Genomic DNA, 18442 nt, shown 5'->3' on the forward strand with positions numbered 1-18442 from the left:
AAAGGAAAATAAAAACTACAAGTAAAAGGGCATATGTGATATTAGTTGAGAGTTTTACTTGGTATTATAAAACAATAATAAAAAAGAATGATGCCAACAACGTCCTTATTTTTTCCCAAGAAGCAAACCTCTCCCTCTCCGTCTGCAGCTTTACTTTGAAATCAATTTCTAATTCTAATTCTCTCTGGAACTAAGTGTGGATGGAACAAAGCCATATTTTGAGTTGAAAGCTGATTATTCTCTCCGAAATTGGGAGCACCAACACCAAAGCACAGCATACAAGACCCAAAATTCAGGTTTTATTGTTCTTTCTTTGTCTTCATTTAATTTGTTTTACTTTTATTGTTCTTGATTGCTTGTGTGTTTATGCTAAATTTTTAAAAATGTTTCCTAAAAAGCAACTTTCTGGAAATCTCAAAAGACAAAAAAAGAAAAAGGAAGAAGAAATTGCTCAAAACCTAAGAGGATCTTTAAATAAATATTTCCTTAAAAACAGTGAGGTACCAAATTTAGCTGAAGAACATAATGAAAATGAGAACGAAAAAGAAAAAGAAATTGAAATTAATTTGAACCGTGAAGTACCAAATTTAGCTGAAGAACATAATGAAAATGAGAACACAAATGAAAATGAAATTGAAACTAGTTTGAACATTTATGATCCAAGAGCTTGGGATAATCTTGATGTAAAAATGAGGGATTTACTTTTAGAAAATGGTCCTATAAGAGAAAATAATCACAAATTCCCTATTGATGAACAATGCAGACATTTTTCCTCACATTTTTATCTTCGAACATTACCAAATGGGGAGACTCATGATAGAAAATGGTTAGTGTACTCAAAGGAGTTGGATAAAGTGTTTTGTTTCTGTTGTAAGCTATTTAAAACAATGCATGCTAGAAGTCAGTTAGCAAGTGAAGGATCTAGAGACTGGAAACATCTTGGTGATAAGCTTAAACAACATGAAAAAAGTATTGAACACATTACTAACTTGAGGTCTTGTGTTGAATTGCAAATAAGATTGAAAACAAGTCAAACAATTGATAAAGAACTACAGGAGCTAATCAAGAAAGACACATTGCACTGGAAAAATGTTATGGTCAGAATCATTGCTGTTGTGAAATGTCTTGCTACACATAATTTGGCATTCCGTGGAACAAATGAAAAAGTTTTTGAAGATGGCAATGGTAACTTTTTAGGCCTACTTGAAATGATCTCAGAGTTTGATCCAGTAATGCAACATCATTTTCGTCTCATTCAAGATAAGAAAATTCATTATCATTATCTTAGCCATAAAATTCAAAATGAGTTGATAGATATTTTAGCATCAAATGTTAAACAAACAATCATTAAAAAAGTCAAAGAGGCAAAGTATTTTTCAGTGATTCTTGATTGTACTCCTGATGCAAGTCACAAAGAACAAATGACTTTAATATTAAGGTGTGTAGATGTTTCATGTACTCCGATAAATATAGAAGAGTACTTTTTAGAGTTTCTAATTGTCCAAAATACAACTGGATTAGGAATTTTTAATGAACTGCAAGATGTAATAAAAAAGCTTGAACTAAATATTGATGATGTAAGGGGGCAGGGCTATGATAATGGATCAAATATGAAAGGGAAAAATATGGGTGTACAAAAAAGATTGCTTGATATAAATCCTAGAGCGTTTTACATGCCATGTGGTTCTCATTGTCTTAACTTAATACTTTGTGATATGGCCAAGTCATGTGTCAAAGCAAAATCTTTTTTTGGAGCATGTCAATGCATATATACGGTATTCTCTAATTCAACAAAAAGGTGGAATGTGCTACTTGATTATATTGATGGTTTAACTTTGAAATCACTGTCAACTACACGCTGGGAAAGTCACATAGAAAGTGTTAAAGCAATAAAATCTCAAGCTTCTAAAATTAGAGAAGCTTTATTTAAATTGGCTGAAATTAGTGAAGATGCTAAATTGAGTAGGGATGCTGAAAGTTTAGCATCAGGAGAGCTTTCAAGTTTCGAGTTTATATTAAGCTTGGTTATTTGGTATGACATTTTGCACAAGATTAACTTAGTTAGTAAAAAATTACAATCTGAAGACATGCGTCTTGATGTTGCTGTAAGACAATTAGAAGGACTTGTTTTATTTTTTGAAAACTATAGGATATATGGTTTTACTTCTGCCATGAATGATGCTAAAGTAATTGCATTAGATATGGAAATTGAGCCTGTATTTCTTAAAAAACGTCAAACCTGTAGAAAGAGACATTTTGATGAGATTTCCAATAATGAGAGGGAACAACAATCATCTGAAGAATCCTTTAGAACTGATTACTTTCTTGTCATAGTGGATATTGCTCTTGGTGAATTGAAAAGTAGGTTTGAACAATTGCATATCTTTGAATCTATTTTTGGGTTCTTATTTGATGCTGCAAAATTGACTTCTTTGGATGAAAATGAATTGAGAAGCTCTTGTGTGAATCTTGAAAATGCTTTAAAACATGACAATGATACTGATATTGATGCAAGAGATTTAGAGTCAGAATTACAGGTGTTGCAAGGGATGTTACCAAGTGAAGCAATTGAAACAGATAAACCATGGACATCCATTAAAATTCTAGAATTTGTAAAGAGTGTGGATATGTTTCCAAATGTAATGGTTGCTTATAGGATATTACTGACTATACCTGTGACTGTGGCATCTGCTGAAAGAAGTTTTTCTAAATTAAAATTATTAAAATCTTATTTGCGGACCACTATGGCTCAAGATAGGCTAAATGGACTAGCTATATTATGCATTGAAAGAGATATGTTGGAAAACATTAAATATAATAGTATAATTGATGATTTTAAATGATCTTTTGTGATTAGGATTTCATTGCTATTTTTATTTTGTAGGTGCATATGAAGGTGAAGCATAGGGACATGCAAGTTAATTTGTTGTTGATTGTAATGTTTTCAAACAAGGTTTTAATGAGACCCAAAGTGTTTTATATCATCGGTTGTAAACTCTTATAATTTTAATAAAATTTATTATTTAATAAAAAATTGTAATTATATTTATTTATTTGTTGATAAAGGGCACATTCTTAAACTTTGGCCCTAGGCCTTAAATCACCCAGGGCCGGCCCTGAGCAGGAGCATGACCCATTTTCCTCTGCACAACCAAAGAAATTCAATGGTACCCATCTCGAAATTTTCTATAAAAAATCTCCAATGGTATCCATCTCAACAAAAGTGCAAGCTCAAAAGAGTGCCCCTTGGACCGAAACTCACTCCAGTTTCATTAAGAATGAAAGACAAAGGGAATTTTTGGCTATTGAGAGCTTGTTCAAGCGCCAACATCTCCAACTACCACAAAAAAAAGACACGGCTGCCACTTTCCACGCGGCGTCAACTACGGGAGGTTGTTCGCTCGAGTTTCGGTGCCCCTGGATCTAGCGGTGGCAGCACCTATGGCGTCATGAGGCTGTTGGGTTAGGTTTCGGTGCCGTTGGATGTGACGGGAACTGAGGCCAAGCCCAGTGTGTGCACAACAGGTGGGTCTCCGTTGGGAAAGGGTCCTCAAGGGCGTGTTCTCTACCGAGACCCAAGTGGTTGGTGGGGGATGGGCGGCGAAGCTTGTTAAAGGGTGGAAGAGGAGGAGGTGGGGCAGTGATGCTTGCCTCAAGTGGTTGGTTCTGCGGGGAGGGGGTCGTCGAGTACAGGGAAAGAAAGAGGCAGAGAGAGAAGAGAGAGAAGTAATTTTCTATTTTTTTAAAAGAAAATATTTTATTGATTTTTTCACACGGGGCACTTACGTGTCAATTGTGCCACGTCAGCATTTTTGATAGAATTTTTGACGAACTTGACAACAAGGGGTTAAGTGAGATGCAAACCACCGGTCAATGGTGTAGTTTTGGGTCACTTTTAGTTTCAGTGGGTAAATTGAGATTTCACCATCGTTTCAGGGGCACTACAGTAAATAAGCATGAAAAGAATACAATTCCTGTACATACCATGTCAATCCCACTTGACATATTTTAGCTTTGCAAAAAGTAGCTACAGAATTTTAGGTAAAACGAATTGTGATAGTATTGTGACAATTAATTACACGAGGACGCTTATTTAGCGTACATGAATAAAATATTCCAAATATATTTAAGCCTTCTTTCGTTGTCGATTGGACTGATTGAGTGTTTCTGATCTACAATGTGCAAAAGGATTAACATCACAAAACGTCTCTAAGGTTTACGAAACTATCATATTGCATCCTTAATGTTTTTTTGTGTCACTTGTGGTCCTCAAGGTTAGTATGTGCGATTACAAATGGTCCCTACTGTTAGGTTCCGTCAAAAACTCCATTAGTTTGCTGACGTGTCATATATATATCACAAAACATCCCTAAGGTTCACACACCTATCAAAAATGGTCCCTACGAAATTTTTTAATTTTTTAATTTAAAATTCATAAAATTTTGGTTTTCTTTTTAAAATTATTTATAAATGAAAAAATCATTTATAGAAGGATTTTAATCTTGAGGACCATTTATGAACCCTAAACCCTTAGTTTTTCATTTTTAAATTTTATGAATTTTAAATTATATTTTTAAAACTCCATTAGTTTGTTGATGTGTCAAATGTATGGAGCCCACACCTACAATAATATAGTGTCGCATGTATTTAAAATTCATAAATTTTTTTTCAAAAAAACCAAAAATTTATGAATTTTAAATTAAAAAAATAAAATTTGTCGTAGGGACCATTTGTGATAGGTGCGTGAACCTCAGAGATGTTTTGTGATATATATATATATACCACATCATCAAACGAACGGAGTTTTTGACGGAACCTAACGGCAGGGACCATTTGTGATCACACATACTAACCTTGAGGACCACGAATGACAAAAAAAAATATTAAGGATGCAATCTGATAGTTTCGTAAACCTTAGGGACGTTTTGCGATAATAAACCATATGCAAAATAGTAAGATGAGGACGAAGAAATGCTGATGATGCGGACAAAGATACTTATATAAAAAAAAAAAGATACATGAGTAAACTTATTTTGTGAGAAAAAAGGGTTCATAATATTTTGAACCTCACAAAGAACGGAATGGAGTCATTGGTTGCTGTGGAAAATAGTACTATTTTGTACTCAATTGTTGAAGAACCATAATTACAACAAAATTGAGTTCGTAACGAAACAACATGTTGAAGTCATTTTTTTTTTTTGGTAATAAACATTTAAATAAAAATGATACTTTAACATAGCATATATCTCATACATAATTTCTTATTAATTTGGTCCCCGAGTTCTAAACTGTAATTTCAATACATCAGTTTCAAACTTGTGTACTCTTTGCTAAAGCTCTAGGATTCTCAACATCGAGTTTTAATAAAAGAGTCGCATTGAAGAATATATCACGGCATGTTTTTTCCTTCAAACAAAAGATCATCACAACAATCACCTGTTACCATCCCACCATCAAAAATACTTCCGCCAACTTCCCAAGCGCAATTAAAGGAGATATGTTTGCATTCAACCAAGGTCTCTGAATTTAATGCCTTTGTGGTTGGAATTGCAATAGAAGGTGCGGGAGAAATTGTAATTTCAACACATTGGTCCCAAACTTGTGTACTCTTTACTAAAGCTCTAGATTTGTTGACAACGGGTTTGGAGGCAAGAACAGAGTTAAAGAATAGATCATGGCAAGTTTTGCCTGCAGACACAAGCTCATAGCAACAACCATATGTTACACTCCCACTTTTGAAAATACTTCCACCAACCTCCCGAGCGCACTTAGTGGAGATATGTTTTTTACATTCATCCACTTTTTTCGATTTTGAAGCCTTTGTGTTTGGAATTGTGATAGAAGATGTAGGGGAGAGTGCAATTTCAACACATCGATTCCAAACTTGTGTACTCTTTGCCAAAGCTTTAGATTTATCAACATTGGGTATAGACGCAAGAGTAGAGTTGAAGAATAAAGCATGACAATTTTTGCCTACAGACACAAGCTTATGGCAACAACCATCTGTTACAATGGCACCTTCGAAAATACTTCCACCAACTTCTCGAGCGCAGTTAATGGAGATATGTTTTTTACATTCATCCCAGATTTTCGAATTAGATATCTCAAAAGTTGGAATTGCAAAAGTTGTGAAAATCATTCTTGATGGGCTCACCAAAAGCAAAATGACCAACATTGGGTACATATTTAGTGCGGCCATAGTGCTTTTTGGTACAAGTTAGTTTTTGTTTTTTGACGGAAAGGCAAAGAATTCTTTGATGGAGTTGAGTTTTAAGAGTTTCTTTATTTATAAGAGTTCGCTATGAACCGAGTTATTTGGAATATGAAAACGCCTTAATATCTCATAAATACATAAACACCTTAATTCCTCTTGATTTTAAAGACGAGAGTTTCTTCAACTTACTTAAGTTACAATACATTTCCAACTAATAACTGCTTATAATTTAACTTTACTAATTGTACGACATTACTATTGTCCAACGTTTTATATGCTTGGTTAAAACTTTGTTGTCCTAGACAATGTTTTTGTACAACAACATGCACTGTTTAATTAAGTGTTTGTTGTTTTATGATTTCAATAAAATAGTGAAGCCCATTAATTAGAATCTTTGTGTGATGAAATGGGATCCTTAACTATTTATCCTAATTATTCGTTTGTTAGGACCTTTTTCATTGAGAGGGGCGATAATATACTAAATTTACACACGCTACATTCAGGGACAGATCCAGGAATTTTCCTTACAGGGGTCAATGTCTAAAAGGGTAAAAACTTTCTATACAAAAATAAACTCATAAAAATGAAAAGATAATTTATAATTCATAATTAATAGAAAAAACCACATTACTAATCCAACAAGTAATAAAACAATAATATTTAAGAATCTTCATAAATTAACAAACATAAAAACTAATCCAAAACATATTCTTATCACAGTTTTCAGTTTTTGCCCGGTTTCTCATGCAACAGCCAACAATACATTATTCAATTATTGAATTTCCCATTGTATCACAATAAAAAAACAAAAAAGAATTATTTCAGATAATAGGGCATCTATGTTCAAATCTGTGGTATCAGGAATAGTGAAGAGCAAACACAACTTAATAACTGCTACGAAATGTGAAATTGTTACGAAATGTGAGAACTAAGCAAAAACAACTTAATAACTGTTTGGGAAAGCTAGTAAACAAATAAGCAACTAACCTTTAAATCCCGAACCTTGGAATTTGTCCTTGAAGCATGTTGAAAGACAAATTCAACTTTGAAATCAAATTGAATTTGGGGCTGATTTTTTTGCTTTGTTGCCGCCACTTTGAAGGTATCGCTGTCGCCGGTGCCGGATGGGTGGATTAGAGAAGCCGTTCGTCGGATTGGGTGAAGATTGGTTCAATATGATGAGGGGTTTGGGGATTTAGGGTTCAAAATGGAGCTGAAACTGATATGGGGAGGGGAGGTATCGGGCTCTCTGTGTTAAACAGAATCTGCGCCCAATTTTTTTTTTTTTTTTTTTAAACCTGAGCCAAAACGACGTCGTTTTGGCCAGGTTTGTAAAAAAAGAAAAAAGACATTAGTAGAACGACGTCGTTTTGACGTCGAGGAGGAAAAAAAGAAAAGGGGAAGCGCGCTGGAGAAGCAGACTCTGGCTCTTTGGGGACTTTCATCAGCAGGGGTCAGTTTTCTCCTCTTCAATGGCAGATTTCAGAGGTTGCAGGGGTCACTTGACCACCCTTGCTCCTTTGTAGATCCGTTCCTGGCTACATTGATGGTAGGACTCGAACCTAGGACTTTGCATGAGGGAGCAATTGCCACTACATTTGTTGCTAGTGAATAATATTATTGTTCATTTCAAGCAAATTCATTTTAATGAACCTATTCAGTTATAACTAGCTACATTTGTCTCTGAACAATGGATTACGTATATGTGTAACAACTGTGCAAGTTATGACAACAACATACAACTAATCGAATCAATAAAGATCATTCTCATAAGGTTTAACATCCGAGTTTAGACGGTAAAGATGAAGTGATTTTATTTTATTTCTTTTCTTGTTGGGTATAATGCGAGCTAAACATATGTTGTTTGTTTGGAAGAATGGGGAGCTAAAACAAGTACAGGCCTAATAACCTCTTCTAATCCTCTCAACTACCATCCCAAAAAATGTTGGCTAAAGATCCACATATAAGGCCCAGCTAGCCAACCCGTCAGTCATCATGCAGCTTCTTGTAGACCAGTGAAATTTTAAAAATGAAACAATTTGATGGCATGTTTATTTACATGGAACAGGTATTTGAATTATTTGAATTATTGACTTTATTGACTTTATTGACTTTATCTACATTTATAAATATATGAGTATCTAAATAATCCCAATTCCTAACTTCCCCAAAGTTTACTAGCACATAAGGAATCAAAGATTATGTTGATTCGACATTAAATTTAGTAATCCAATACCTGAAAAACCGAGAATTATTATGGGCAATATTTAATCCCATGCTCATTCATTCTCTCCCCTATGCCAAACTTTCCTGATTCAGTCTACTAGTACTAGGTAACTCGAAATAGTGCACGCAAAGATAGAGAATCGATGGCGGGAAATGATTAGATCACAGTTGAACGCGTACCATGGTAGGTCTACCATTAGCCATAATGTCTCCTTGATAAAAAAAAATCCTAGATGTTTTTGTAAACAAAAAACTTCTCATAGTATAAATGATAAATTCATAGGACGAGTATACTTTATCTTCAGATTATACCTTAAATAGTTTGCTCATTTGGCCCAAGGCACCTCGTAACAGCCCAGCATGGTGACTCATTCTCATGTTACTTTACACACGAATCGTTCGGGCAACTCTAGACTCTAGTTTCCCATACTTCAACGCAGAAAACAACTAGTACAATATTATATATCATCCAGTCATACAAAAATAAGCTCAACTTTCAAATTGTTCGCTAAAACCTTTTATTCAACACCAATAAGTGTACACTTTTTCTCCAATAACCAAAGTAGGAGAGAATGACCGGTTTGTAATTAACCAAGGTATAGCATTGTAATAGAACAACTTATACTAACTTTTGTAGTATCATCAGCCACCTGCAAAAAAAAGAAAAAAAGAAGAAAAATACTAAGCTCGTAGGAGAACCTACATGGTAAGTAAAATCATCAACTCTTACGTAAAGCACGAACTAGCACTAACGAGAAAACAAGGTATGGTTTTAATTCCAACAGTGAACTGCGAAAAACTTATTTACAGCAAGATTCTTTGTCTGGATAACTAATAAATTATTTAACAAAAGTGCCAAAAGTAGATCAGATACATAAACCAAATTGCTAAAGCAGCAAAATAATAGATCAACGTAGAACACTGGCGGACCCAGGAATTATTTAGCGGAGATGCAATTTTGAAAGGATAAAAGCTTTATAAAAATAAATTGAAAATAAACAAATCATAATTGATCATATCATGAGTCGTACGTTGCAGAGACTCTTCTTCCTCGAGTTTGCTATTGAATACTTATCATAAGAGCCAAATCAGAAAAAATAAAATAAGAAGCAGATTACCAAAAAAGGGGGGAAAAAGAAACACACAAAAAAAAAAAAAGGAAAAAAAAAAGTAGCAATAGAACCAATTGATTTCCTTCTTTTTAAAAACCTTTTGTAATCCTTGTTTGAATAAGAAAGAAAAACATGTTTTAAGACTTTTTATAGCTCACGAAATGCAGGCCTAAGCGTGTGTTTAAAGTCCATGAATTGCAATCCGGTTTACTCCTCTCTCTTTCTTTTTTTTTGACTGGCTCAAAACGACGTCATTTTGGCCAGATGTGCACCACGCAACACAACAAACATACTTTGGCTGAGTTATTTTGCCGGTCCATTCATTTTGGAGGGCTTATACAATGAGAAATATTAAGGACCTATTTTTATAAATAAAAAAACAAAAATTCACAATTCACAAATAGAACTGAATTTTTTCCTTACTTAGAGTTACAGCCCAGTCAATTATGTGCCTTTTGAAAAACTGAAAATAAAATAAAAATAATAAGACAATAAAATAATAACAATAGTAAGGTTTTAGAGTCAAAGCCCAATCAGAACTAAATAACATGAGGTGACATGAGAGGTAGGGATGCAGAGCACCACCGTCTCATTTTTTTTTAATTGTTTTTTATTTGGTTGCAATTGAATAGGATTAAACTATACTAAAAAGTAACAAAACGCCCCGTTTCAATTTAAAATCAAAATAAGTCATAAACGGGGCCGTTTAATATGAGAGAGAAACCTAAAAGTAACATCAGCACACAGTCGTCTTCTTCCTCGCGCAATTGTGGCTCTGCAACTCCAAGATTTCAAGGTTTTCCTTGTCTTGTCTTCTTTCTTTGGAGGCCCTTGATTTTTGGGGGCCCTGTGTAGTAGCATAATCTGCACAGGCTATGGGCCTGCTGGAGTTCACAACCACCAATTGAGCAGAGGTGCAATTTAAAGCACCAACAATGATTTTTCCGGCGAGGGGAGGTGCAGCTGCACCTCCTTGCGCCTTAATAGGTCCGCCACTGACGTAGACTGACTGACTGAACTGTAATACAGATCAAACAGGACAAACAAGAACAGGAAAAAGAAGGAAATAATACCCCATTGGCTTAGAAGCCCGTTATAAGCTTGTACTTCTAACTTTATCAATATTGCTAATCTTATACTTGATAACTACCACTATTTCTTGGACAACAGCATGCCCATCTTGGTACATAGTCAGACTCAGATGCATCCATGCATGCCTCTCTTTCCACATGGTAAACATGAGCGACTGATGCAACCCACAGAGAAGGTGAAGTCACTACTTAGGACTCAATCTCTTTGCTGCCTGCCTAATTTACAGAAATGAAAATTTTCTAACTTAAACTTTACCTGCGGAAGAGCAACCAAAGAACAAATGATTTGTACTTTGAAGAAAAAAAAAAATCTACGAGAGAAGTAAGTCTCAGGCACATCTAGCATTAGAAGCCATTATATCTGATTCCAGAGACTTCTTTGTAAGCAATTGTTGGTGGCAGAGAAAAAAAGTAACAAAATAAGGGGTAGGTACAAGAACTCCTTTATTGTATTTCTTTTTGCAACCAGTTTGCTATTCTTGCCTGTCAACACTGGACCTTGCACTGAACTACGAGTCAGTGACCATGTACTAAAAACCCTGCTCTTCCTGACCTTTCTACTCTTGAAGAATGTCATAAGAACTGCCAATTATAGTGACCTTCGAACTAGAAGGGCCTTTCCTTGTTTCAAAAGTTACATCTGCAAAATTGTATCTATCACATCCAATTTCTTCCTTAGTTGTTGAAAAGTTAATTGACCATCAGTTCATTCTCCGTTCCGATTCGCTCCTTCTCAGATACTACAAAACGTTTCTAGAAATGGTGATTATTGAAATCCAAGATGACCGATTTCTGAGCCTGGGTCAACAACCTTTCAACATTTTTCCAACAGCACTTGCGTCTTACAAGAATTAGGATAACTGACACCGTGATTGGCAATTTCCTCTTACAAGAATTAGACTTCACAGGCAAAGGCATTTAACCTTTATTTGAGCAAAACCACATAAAATTGGCCAGCCAATTCATGTAAAAAAATCAACTTAAAGACACATTTTCGCAAAGAAAACTAAATTTCAATATAGATGCATCACTGTCATACTAGCCAAGAAACCCAAACTCCTGTTACACATTGAAACTCTCCAGCTCTAACAACACAACTTCATCTACTCTAAAACTTAGCGTTTTAGTAACTACGAAGATTTTCATTTCCCAATTAAACACTTTCGTCATGTCCTCAGCACTTGCGTCTCGATTTCATATGAAAGGCATTTCAGGAAACCAAAAAATGGCAGATAAATAAATCGAAAAAATAGCAACAAAACAAACATGAAATTTAACGGACATGAAGCTCCGAATAAACACCATTTCAATTTCTTAAAAACCCATTTGCGGAAACACAAAAATTGCAAACAAACAAATATAAAAGCAATGGAGACGAAGAACTTAGAAACGCACCGGTTCGGTGGCTACCAAGACGCTTTCTTAATGCCATTGAGCATGCCTTTAGAGGCCAGAGTACGAAAGACGATACGGGACATACGGAAGGTCTCGTAGACGGTGCGTGCGCGGCCGGAGAAGATGCAGCGATTCCTGACGCGCGTGAAGGAGCTGTTTCGGGGCAGCTTGGAGAGCTTGAAGCGGTTCTCCTCGCGCAGGTCGCTGGGAAGGCTTGGGTCCTTGCAGAGGGCCTTGTACAGATTTCGTCTCAGCTCGTATTTCGCCGCCAGCAACCGGCGATGGTGGTCTCGGATATTGGCATTTTCCTCAGAAACTGACATTTCTTCCTTTTGTGTCGAATGCTAGCGAACTCCGATTTTGGTAGGGTTTTAAGCCCTTTTTTTTTTTCGCGGTCTGAAGGGTTTTAAGCTTGGGAACAAGTCACGGCCTATTGTGAACTGTTGTAAATAGTAAATAGTGGAGCCCACATCTTGATATTCAGCATTGCAATCTTTCTTGGATTGTTGTTGTTGTGTAGATTCAGCTGCACCAAAATGGATTCAGTTGCATCCTCAACTTGTGATACTCGCAAGTGCACGAACCGTTGGTAGTTTAGCGTATGTAAGTGCGAGGTCGATTCCACAGGGATTGATGATTGAATGATCCAATTTAGTTTCCCTACACAAAATAGAAACAAAAACAAAGAACATAAAACAAGGAAGAAAGAAATAAGTAACTCAAGCAAATAAGTTCCCAAGTTCAATTTAGATTAATGGATTGATTCTAGCTAAAGTATGATTAAGCCATGGTGTGTGGTCATAACCTTGTGTTTCTAATTCCCTAATTTGATCATTTGTTGTCTAACCTAAAATTAAGCATTAGGAACCCACTAAGCATAGAAGAACATTTTAAACAACCAAGTATGTATCTAATCCTTGTTGTCGAATGTCCATACATACTCTTCCTATTCATAGTTCAATTCGAATTAAAGCATGGTGTATACTCTTAATTCAAACCAAGATAGCTAACATGCAAGCCTAAATGGTGATCAATCATTCAAACTAGCATATTAACTTATAAGCATAATGAATAAGAACAAAAACCATAATTGAAACTTGGAAACTAATTAAACTTGAATACTTAAGAAAGAATGTACATTACAAGAAAAATAATTCGTGATTTTACTCACGACTAGGATGGTTTTACTCACCTCTCGTCCAAGCTGCGTCTTCAACAACTTAACGAATCCTCAATCTCAAACCTCAACGAGCAACTCAACTCCAACAGTACCTAAGCAAAGTACATAGCTCAACTTAGCACAAAACTCCAAAATCCAAGATTCCGCATCTAATGACGAAATTGCCCTTTGGACCAACCGGGAATCCAAAGTGATCAAATCTCATCCAACCAACTCCAAAACTGTGACGTACGTGTTGTCGACGTCAAATCATGACCAATGACACCCATTGTCCAAAAGTCACTATTTGGGTCCCGTGGGTCCCACATGTCTAACCGACACCCCAAAAATCCGCCTTGGGCCCACAACCTCGGATTCCAAATCCGATCGCACCAATGGACTCTAAATAGTCCCGATATCTCCCTGCGACAATTTGGGCCCAATCCAACGGTCGGATTATTCTACATTACACGATCGAATGGCGATCGCTCGCCTTAACTTTGAAAAATCATAAACTTAATCATAAGGGTATTTTTGTCCCAATTTGTGATTAAACTCACTTAATTCCAATCTTTTCAGATCAAACCAAAATCATACAACATCCAAAATAGTCACACGACTTAATAATATTTTCCACAAAAATAATAAAACCAAATATTATTTTTGAGGGTATTACATAAGGAATCAAAGATTATGTTGATTCGACATTAAATTTCGTAATCCAATACCTGAAAAACCGAGAATTATTATGGGCAATATTTAATCCCATGCTCATTCATTCTCTCCCCTATGCCAAACTTTCCTGATTCAGTCTACTAGTACTAGGTAACTCGAAATAGTGCACGCAAAGATAGAGAATCGATGGCGGGAAATGATTAGATCACAGTTGAACGCGTACCATGGTAGGTCTACCATTAGCCATAATGTCTCCTTGATAAAAAAAATCCTAGATGTTTTTGTAAACAAAAAACTTCTCATAGTATAAATGATAAATTCATAGGACGAGTATACTTTATCTTCAGATTATACCTTAAATAGTTTGCTCATTTGGCCCAAGGCACCTCGTAACAGCCCAGCATGGTGACTCATTCTCATGTTACTTTACACACGAATCGTTCGGGCAACTCTAGACTCTAGTTTCCCATACTTCAACGCAGAAAACAACTAGTACAATATTATATATCATCCAGTCATACAAAAATAAGCTCAACTTTCAAATTGTTCGCTAAAACCTTTTATTCAACACCAATAAGTGTACACTTTTTCTCCAATAACCAAAGTAGGAGAGAATGACCGGTTTGTAATTAACCAAGGTATAGCATTGTAATAGAACAACTTATACTAACTTTTGTAGTATCATCAGCCACCTGCAAAAAAAAGAAAAAAAGAAGAAAAATACTAAGCTCGTAGGAAAACCTACATGGTAAGTAAAATCATCAACTCTTACGTAAAGCACGAACTAGCACTAACGAAAAAACAAGGTATGGTTTTAATTCCAACAGTGAACTGCAAAAAACTTATTTACAGCAAGATCCTTTTAGTCTGGGTAACTAATAAATTATTTAACAAAAGAGGCAAGAGTAGATCAGATACATAAACCAAATTGCGAAAGCAGCAAAATAATAGATCAAAGTAGACTGACTGACTGAACTGTAATACAGATCAAACAGGACAAACAAAAACAGGAAAAAGACTGAAATAATTAGAAACCCGTTATAAGCTTGTACTTCTAACTTTATCAATATTACTAATCTTATACTTGATAACTACCACTAGTTCTTGAACAACAGCGTGCCCATCTTGGTACATAGTCAGACTCAGATGCATCCATGCATGCCTCTCTTTCCACATGGTAAACATGAGCGACTGATGCAACCCACAGAGAAGGTGAAGTCACTACTTAGGACTCAATCTCTTTGCTGCCTGCCTAGTTTACAGAAATGAAAATTTTCTAACTTAAAGTTTACCTGCGGAAGAGCAACCAAAGAACAAATGATTTGTACTTTGACAAAAAAAAATCATCTAAGATAGAAGTAAGTCTCAGGCACATCTAGCATTATAAGCCATTATATCTGATTCCAGAGACTTCTTTGTAAGCAATTGTTGGCGGCAGAGAAAAAAAGTAACAAAATAAGGGGTAGGTACAAGAACTCCTTTATTGCCAAATGCACTCTGAGTGGTCTCAACCCTACAAGGATTCAAGAAAACCGATTTCTTGCTAGTAAACCAGGACTTCATTTTGCAAATATCCACCCTCGTGCCATGGAATTGACAAACCAACTCTTCCAAACTTTGTTTCCTCCGAGCACAAGGCATATCACTTGAATTTAACACCAAATACAACCTTAGTCTGTTTTTTGGGTCAATCAGATCCCTAATAATCCAAACAAATTTATCTAGAAATGACTGGGTTACCGTCCCTGCTGTCGTCAAGGCCTACAACCTTGTATTTCTTTTTGCAACCAGTTTGCTATTCTTCCCTGTCAACACTGGACCTTGCACTGAACTATGAGTCAGTGACCCTGTACTAAAAACCCTGCTCTTCCTTACCTTTCTACTCTTGGAGAATGTCATAAGAACTGCCAATTATAGTGCCCTTCGAACTAGAAGGGCCTTTCCTTGTTTCAAAAGTTCCATCTGCAAAATTGTATCTATCACATCTAATTTCTTCCTTAGTTGTTGAAAAGTTAATTGACCATCAGTTCATTCTCCGTTCCGATTCATTCCTTCTCAGATACTACAAAACGTTTCTAGAAATGGTGATTATTGAAATCCAAGATGACCGATTTCTGAGCCTGGGTCAACAACCTTTCAACGTTTTTCCAACAGAGTAAGTGTCCAAATCCTTAGAATCCAGGATAACTGACACCATGATTGGCAATTTCCTCTTACAAGAATTAGACTTCACAGGCAAAGGCATTTAACCTTTATTTGAGCAAAACCACATAAAATTAGCCAGCCAATTCATGTAAAAATATCAACTTAAAGACACATTTTAGCAAAGAAAAGTAAATTTCAATATAGATGCATCACTGTCATACCAGCCAAGAAACCCAAACTCCTGTTACACATTGAAACTCTCCAGCTCTAACAACACAACTTCATCTACTCTAAAACTTAGCATTTTAGTAGCTACGAAGATTTTCATTTCCCAATTAAACACTTTCGTCATGTCCTCAGCACTTGCGTCTCGATTTCATATGAAAGGCATTTAAGGAAACCAAAAAATGGCAGATAAATAAATCGAAAAAATAGCAACAAAACAAACATGAAATTTAACGGAAATGAAGCTCCGAATAAACACCATTTCAATTTCTTAAAAAACCCAATTCCAGAGACACAAAAATTGCAAACAAACAAAGATAAAAGCAATGGAGACGAAGAACTTAGAAACGCACCAGTTCGGTGGCTACCAAGACGCTTTCTTAATGCCATTGAGCATGCCTTTAGAGGCCAGAGTACGAAAGACGATACGGGACATACGGAAGGTCTCGTAGACGGCGCGTGCCCGGCCGGAGAAGATGCAGCGGTTCCTGACGCGCGTGAAGGAGCTGTTTCGGGGCAGCTTGGAGAGCTTGAAGCGGTTCTCCTCGCGCAGGTCGCTGGGAAGGCTTGGGTCCTTGCAGAGGGCCTTGTACAGATTTCGTCTCAGCTCGTATTTCGCCGCCAGCAACCGGCGATGGTGGTCTCGGATATTGGCATTTTCCTCAGAAACTGACATTTCTTCCTTTTGTGTTGAATGCTAGCAAACTCGGATTTTGGTAGGGTTTTAAGCTTGGGAACAAGTCACGGCTTATTGTTAACTGTTTTTTGGCAAAAATTAATTTTAAAAAGGGCTTTTTAGGAGCAATGGCGTGCTCTTGCGGGTCTGTTTGGTTCAAGGATTAAATTTCTTGGGAATGAATTTCCATATCTAATCCCACGAGATGGGAACAGAGGATATTCATTCCCATGTTTGGGAACTCTGAGAAATGAGGACTAGGAATAGGAAATGCAATTATCTCCAATATGTTTGGTTAGGGGGAGTGGATTCATTGTCCCAAATTGGTGTCCCCTCCTTGTCCCACATAACAAAGTCTAAAACTGTTAACTCATCTTAAAATAATTAAAATAATAAATAATATTCTCCCGAGCAGCCAAATCAAAACCCAATCCACCACCTCTCTCTCTCTCTCACCAAATATGTGTAAGAATTTCAGGGTGTGGTGTAGCAAACCCACATCTTATCTTGCTCAAAGATGTTGGAGACACCACCGTCTTTTGCTTTTTCTTCGTTTATTGGATATGTAAATGCTCGCTCATGTAGTCCTAGTATTCAAGGCTTTTTAATTTTTTTTTAAATTCAAGATAATGATCCTTGAAGTTGCAAAATTATCACATTTGGTCCTTTAAATAAATATATATATATTTTTTACATTATTGATTCTTTATGTTACACCTTACACATCAAAATTGTTCTGCGGTGAGATTTTGTCAAAACTTTTGTTAGATTGATGACATGGCATGTGTGTGGAGTCCACATATTCAATAATAACATGCCATGTGGATTTGAAAAATGCTTAAGAAAATAAAATTCATAAGAAATAGCAAACTAAATTTAAACCTTAAAAAAAAAAAAAAAATCTCTCTCTCTCTCTCTCTCTCTCTCTCTCTCTCTCTCTCTCGGGCAGGAGCATTTTCCACGAATAACACCACCATGATTTTGGCCCTATCAATCACATGATTTCCTCCTAATAAATGGTTATTGTATGATATGCTGACCGTAATAGTTTCCTAATATAGTTCTTTGGCTAAACCAAAATCAACCTTTCGCAACCCACCTCCCTTTTGAGAAAAACTTCCTTGGCGCAGGAATGTCAAGGTACGCTTGCCACATCAGTATCCTTAGCAAATTAAAAAGTGACACCTATCACCTCTTTAAGACATTGAAAAAAAAATTCACCTCTGCCACCCCTCCTCCCCCGCAACTCAAACCCCTCCCATTCTCTCTCTTCTCACCCGCTCTTTCTCTCCCCCTACTACTCAAATCATCTATTTTAAAAAATGTATTTTTTGTTATTCACACATCCAAGCCATTTCTCTTTCCAACTACAACCTCTATTCCCCACCATAGTTGCCGGTGACAGTAGGCTCCGTCGTAAAAGTCGGCACCCCATCCTCCATTCTCCATCCTCTTGCGTCCCTCTCCTACATTGTCGTGGGGCTTTAGATCTGAGGTGGTTGGCTAGCCCCCGACCTTCCCCTT

The 18442-nt window shown here is 36.3% G+C and overlaps 2 protein-coding genes and 1 pseudogene across 3 annotated transcripts; 1 reads left to right on the forward strand and 2 right to left on the reverse strand.

Annotated features, from left to right (window-relative positions):
• The first annotated feature begins 78 nt into the window (after positions 1-78).
• LOC148296713 (uncharacterized) lies at positions 79-2843 on the forward strand. The gene has a single exon (XM_088248610.1). It carries the CDS (start codon positions 384-386, stop codon positions 2841-2843), a length of 2460 nt encoding a protein of 819 aa, XP_088104736.1. The 5' UTR covers positions 79-383.
• A 5833-nt stretch (positions 2844-8676) lies between these two features.
• On the reverse strand, positions 8677-17185 carry LOC110745694 (small ribosomal subunit protein uS14m pseudogene; annotated as a pseudogene). The gene is made up of 3 exons (XR_015833919.1): positions 16991-17185; positions 12039-12468; positions 8677-9090 (listed from the first exon to the last, which is right to left on the reverse strand). The product of XR_015833919.1 is annotated as a small ribosomal subunit protein uS14m pseudogene (transcript).
• LOC148296714 (small ribosomal subunit protein uS14m-like) lies at positions 14335-16995 on the reverse strand. The gene is made up of 2 exons (XM_088249229.1): positions 16596-16995; positions 14335-14564 (listed from the first exon to the last, which is right to left on the reverse strand). The coding sequence occupies exon 1, from the start codon at positions 16916-16918 to the stop codon at positions 16607-16609; it is 312 nt and encodes a 103-aa protein (XP_088105355.1). The 5' UTR covers positions 16919-16995; the 3' UTR covers positions 14335-14564; positions 16596-16606.
• Positions 17186-18442: the final 1257 nt, after the last annotated feature.

This window comes from Prunus avium, chromosome 2 (genome assembly GCF_965620075.1).
Source record: "Prunus avium chromosome 2, drPruAviu1.hap1.1, whole genome shotgun sequence".
Lineage (NCBI taxonomy): Eukaryota > Viridiplantae > Streptophyta > Magnoliopsida > Rosales > Rosaceae > Prunus > Prunus avium.

Excerpts from the sequence above, each read along its gene's own strand:
- LOC148296713 (XM_088248610.1), top strand. The coding sequence starts at position 384 with ATGTTTCCTAAAAAGCAACTTTCTGGAAATCTCAAAAGACAAAAAAAG.
- LOC148296714 (XM_088249229.1), bottom strand. The coding sequence starts at position 16,918 with ATGTCAGTTTCTGAGGAAAATGCCAATATCCGAGACCACCATCGCCGG.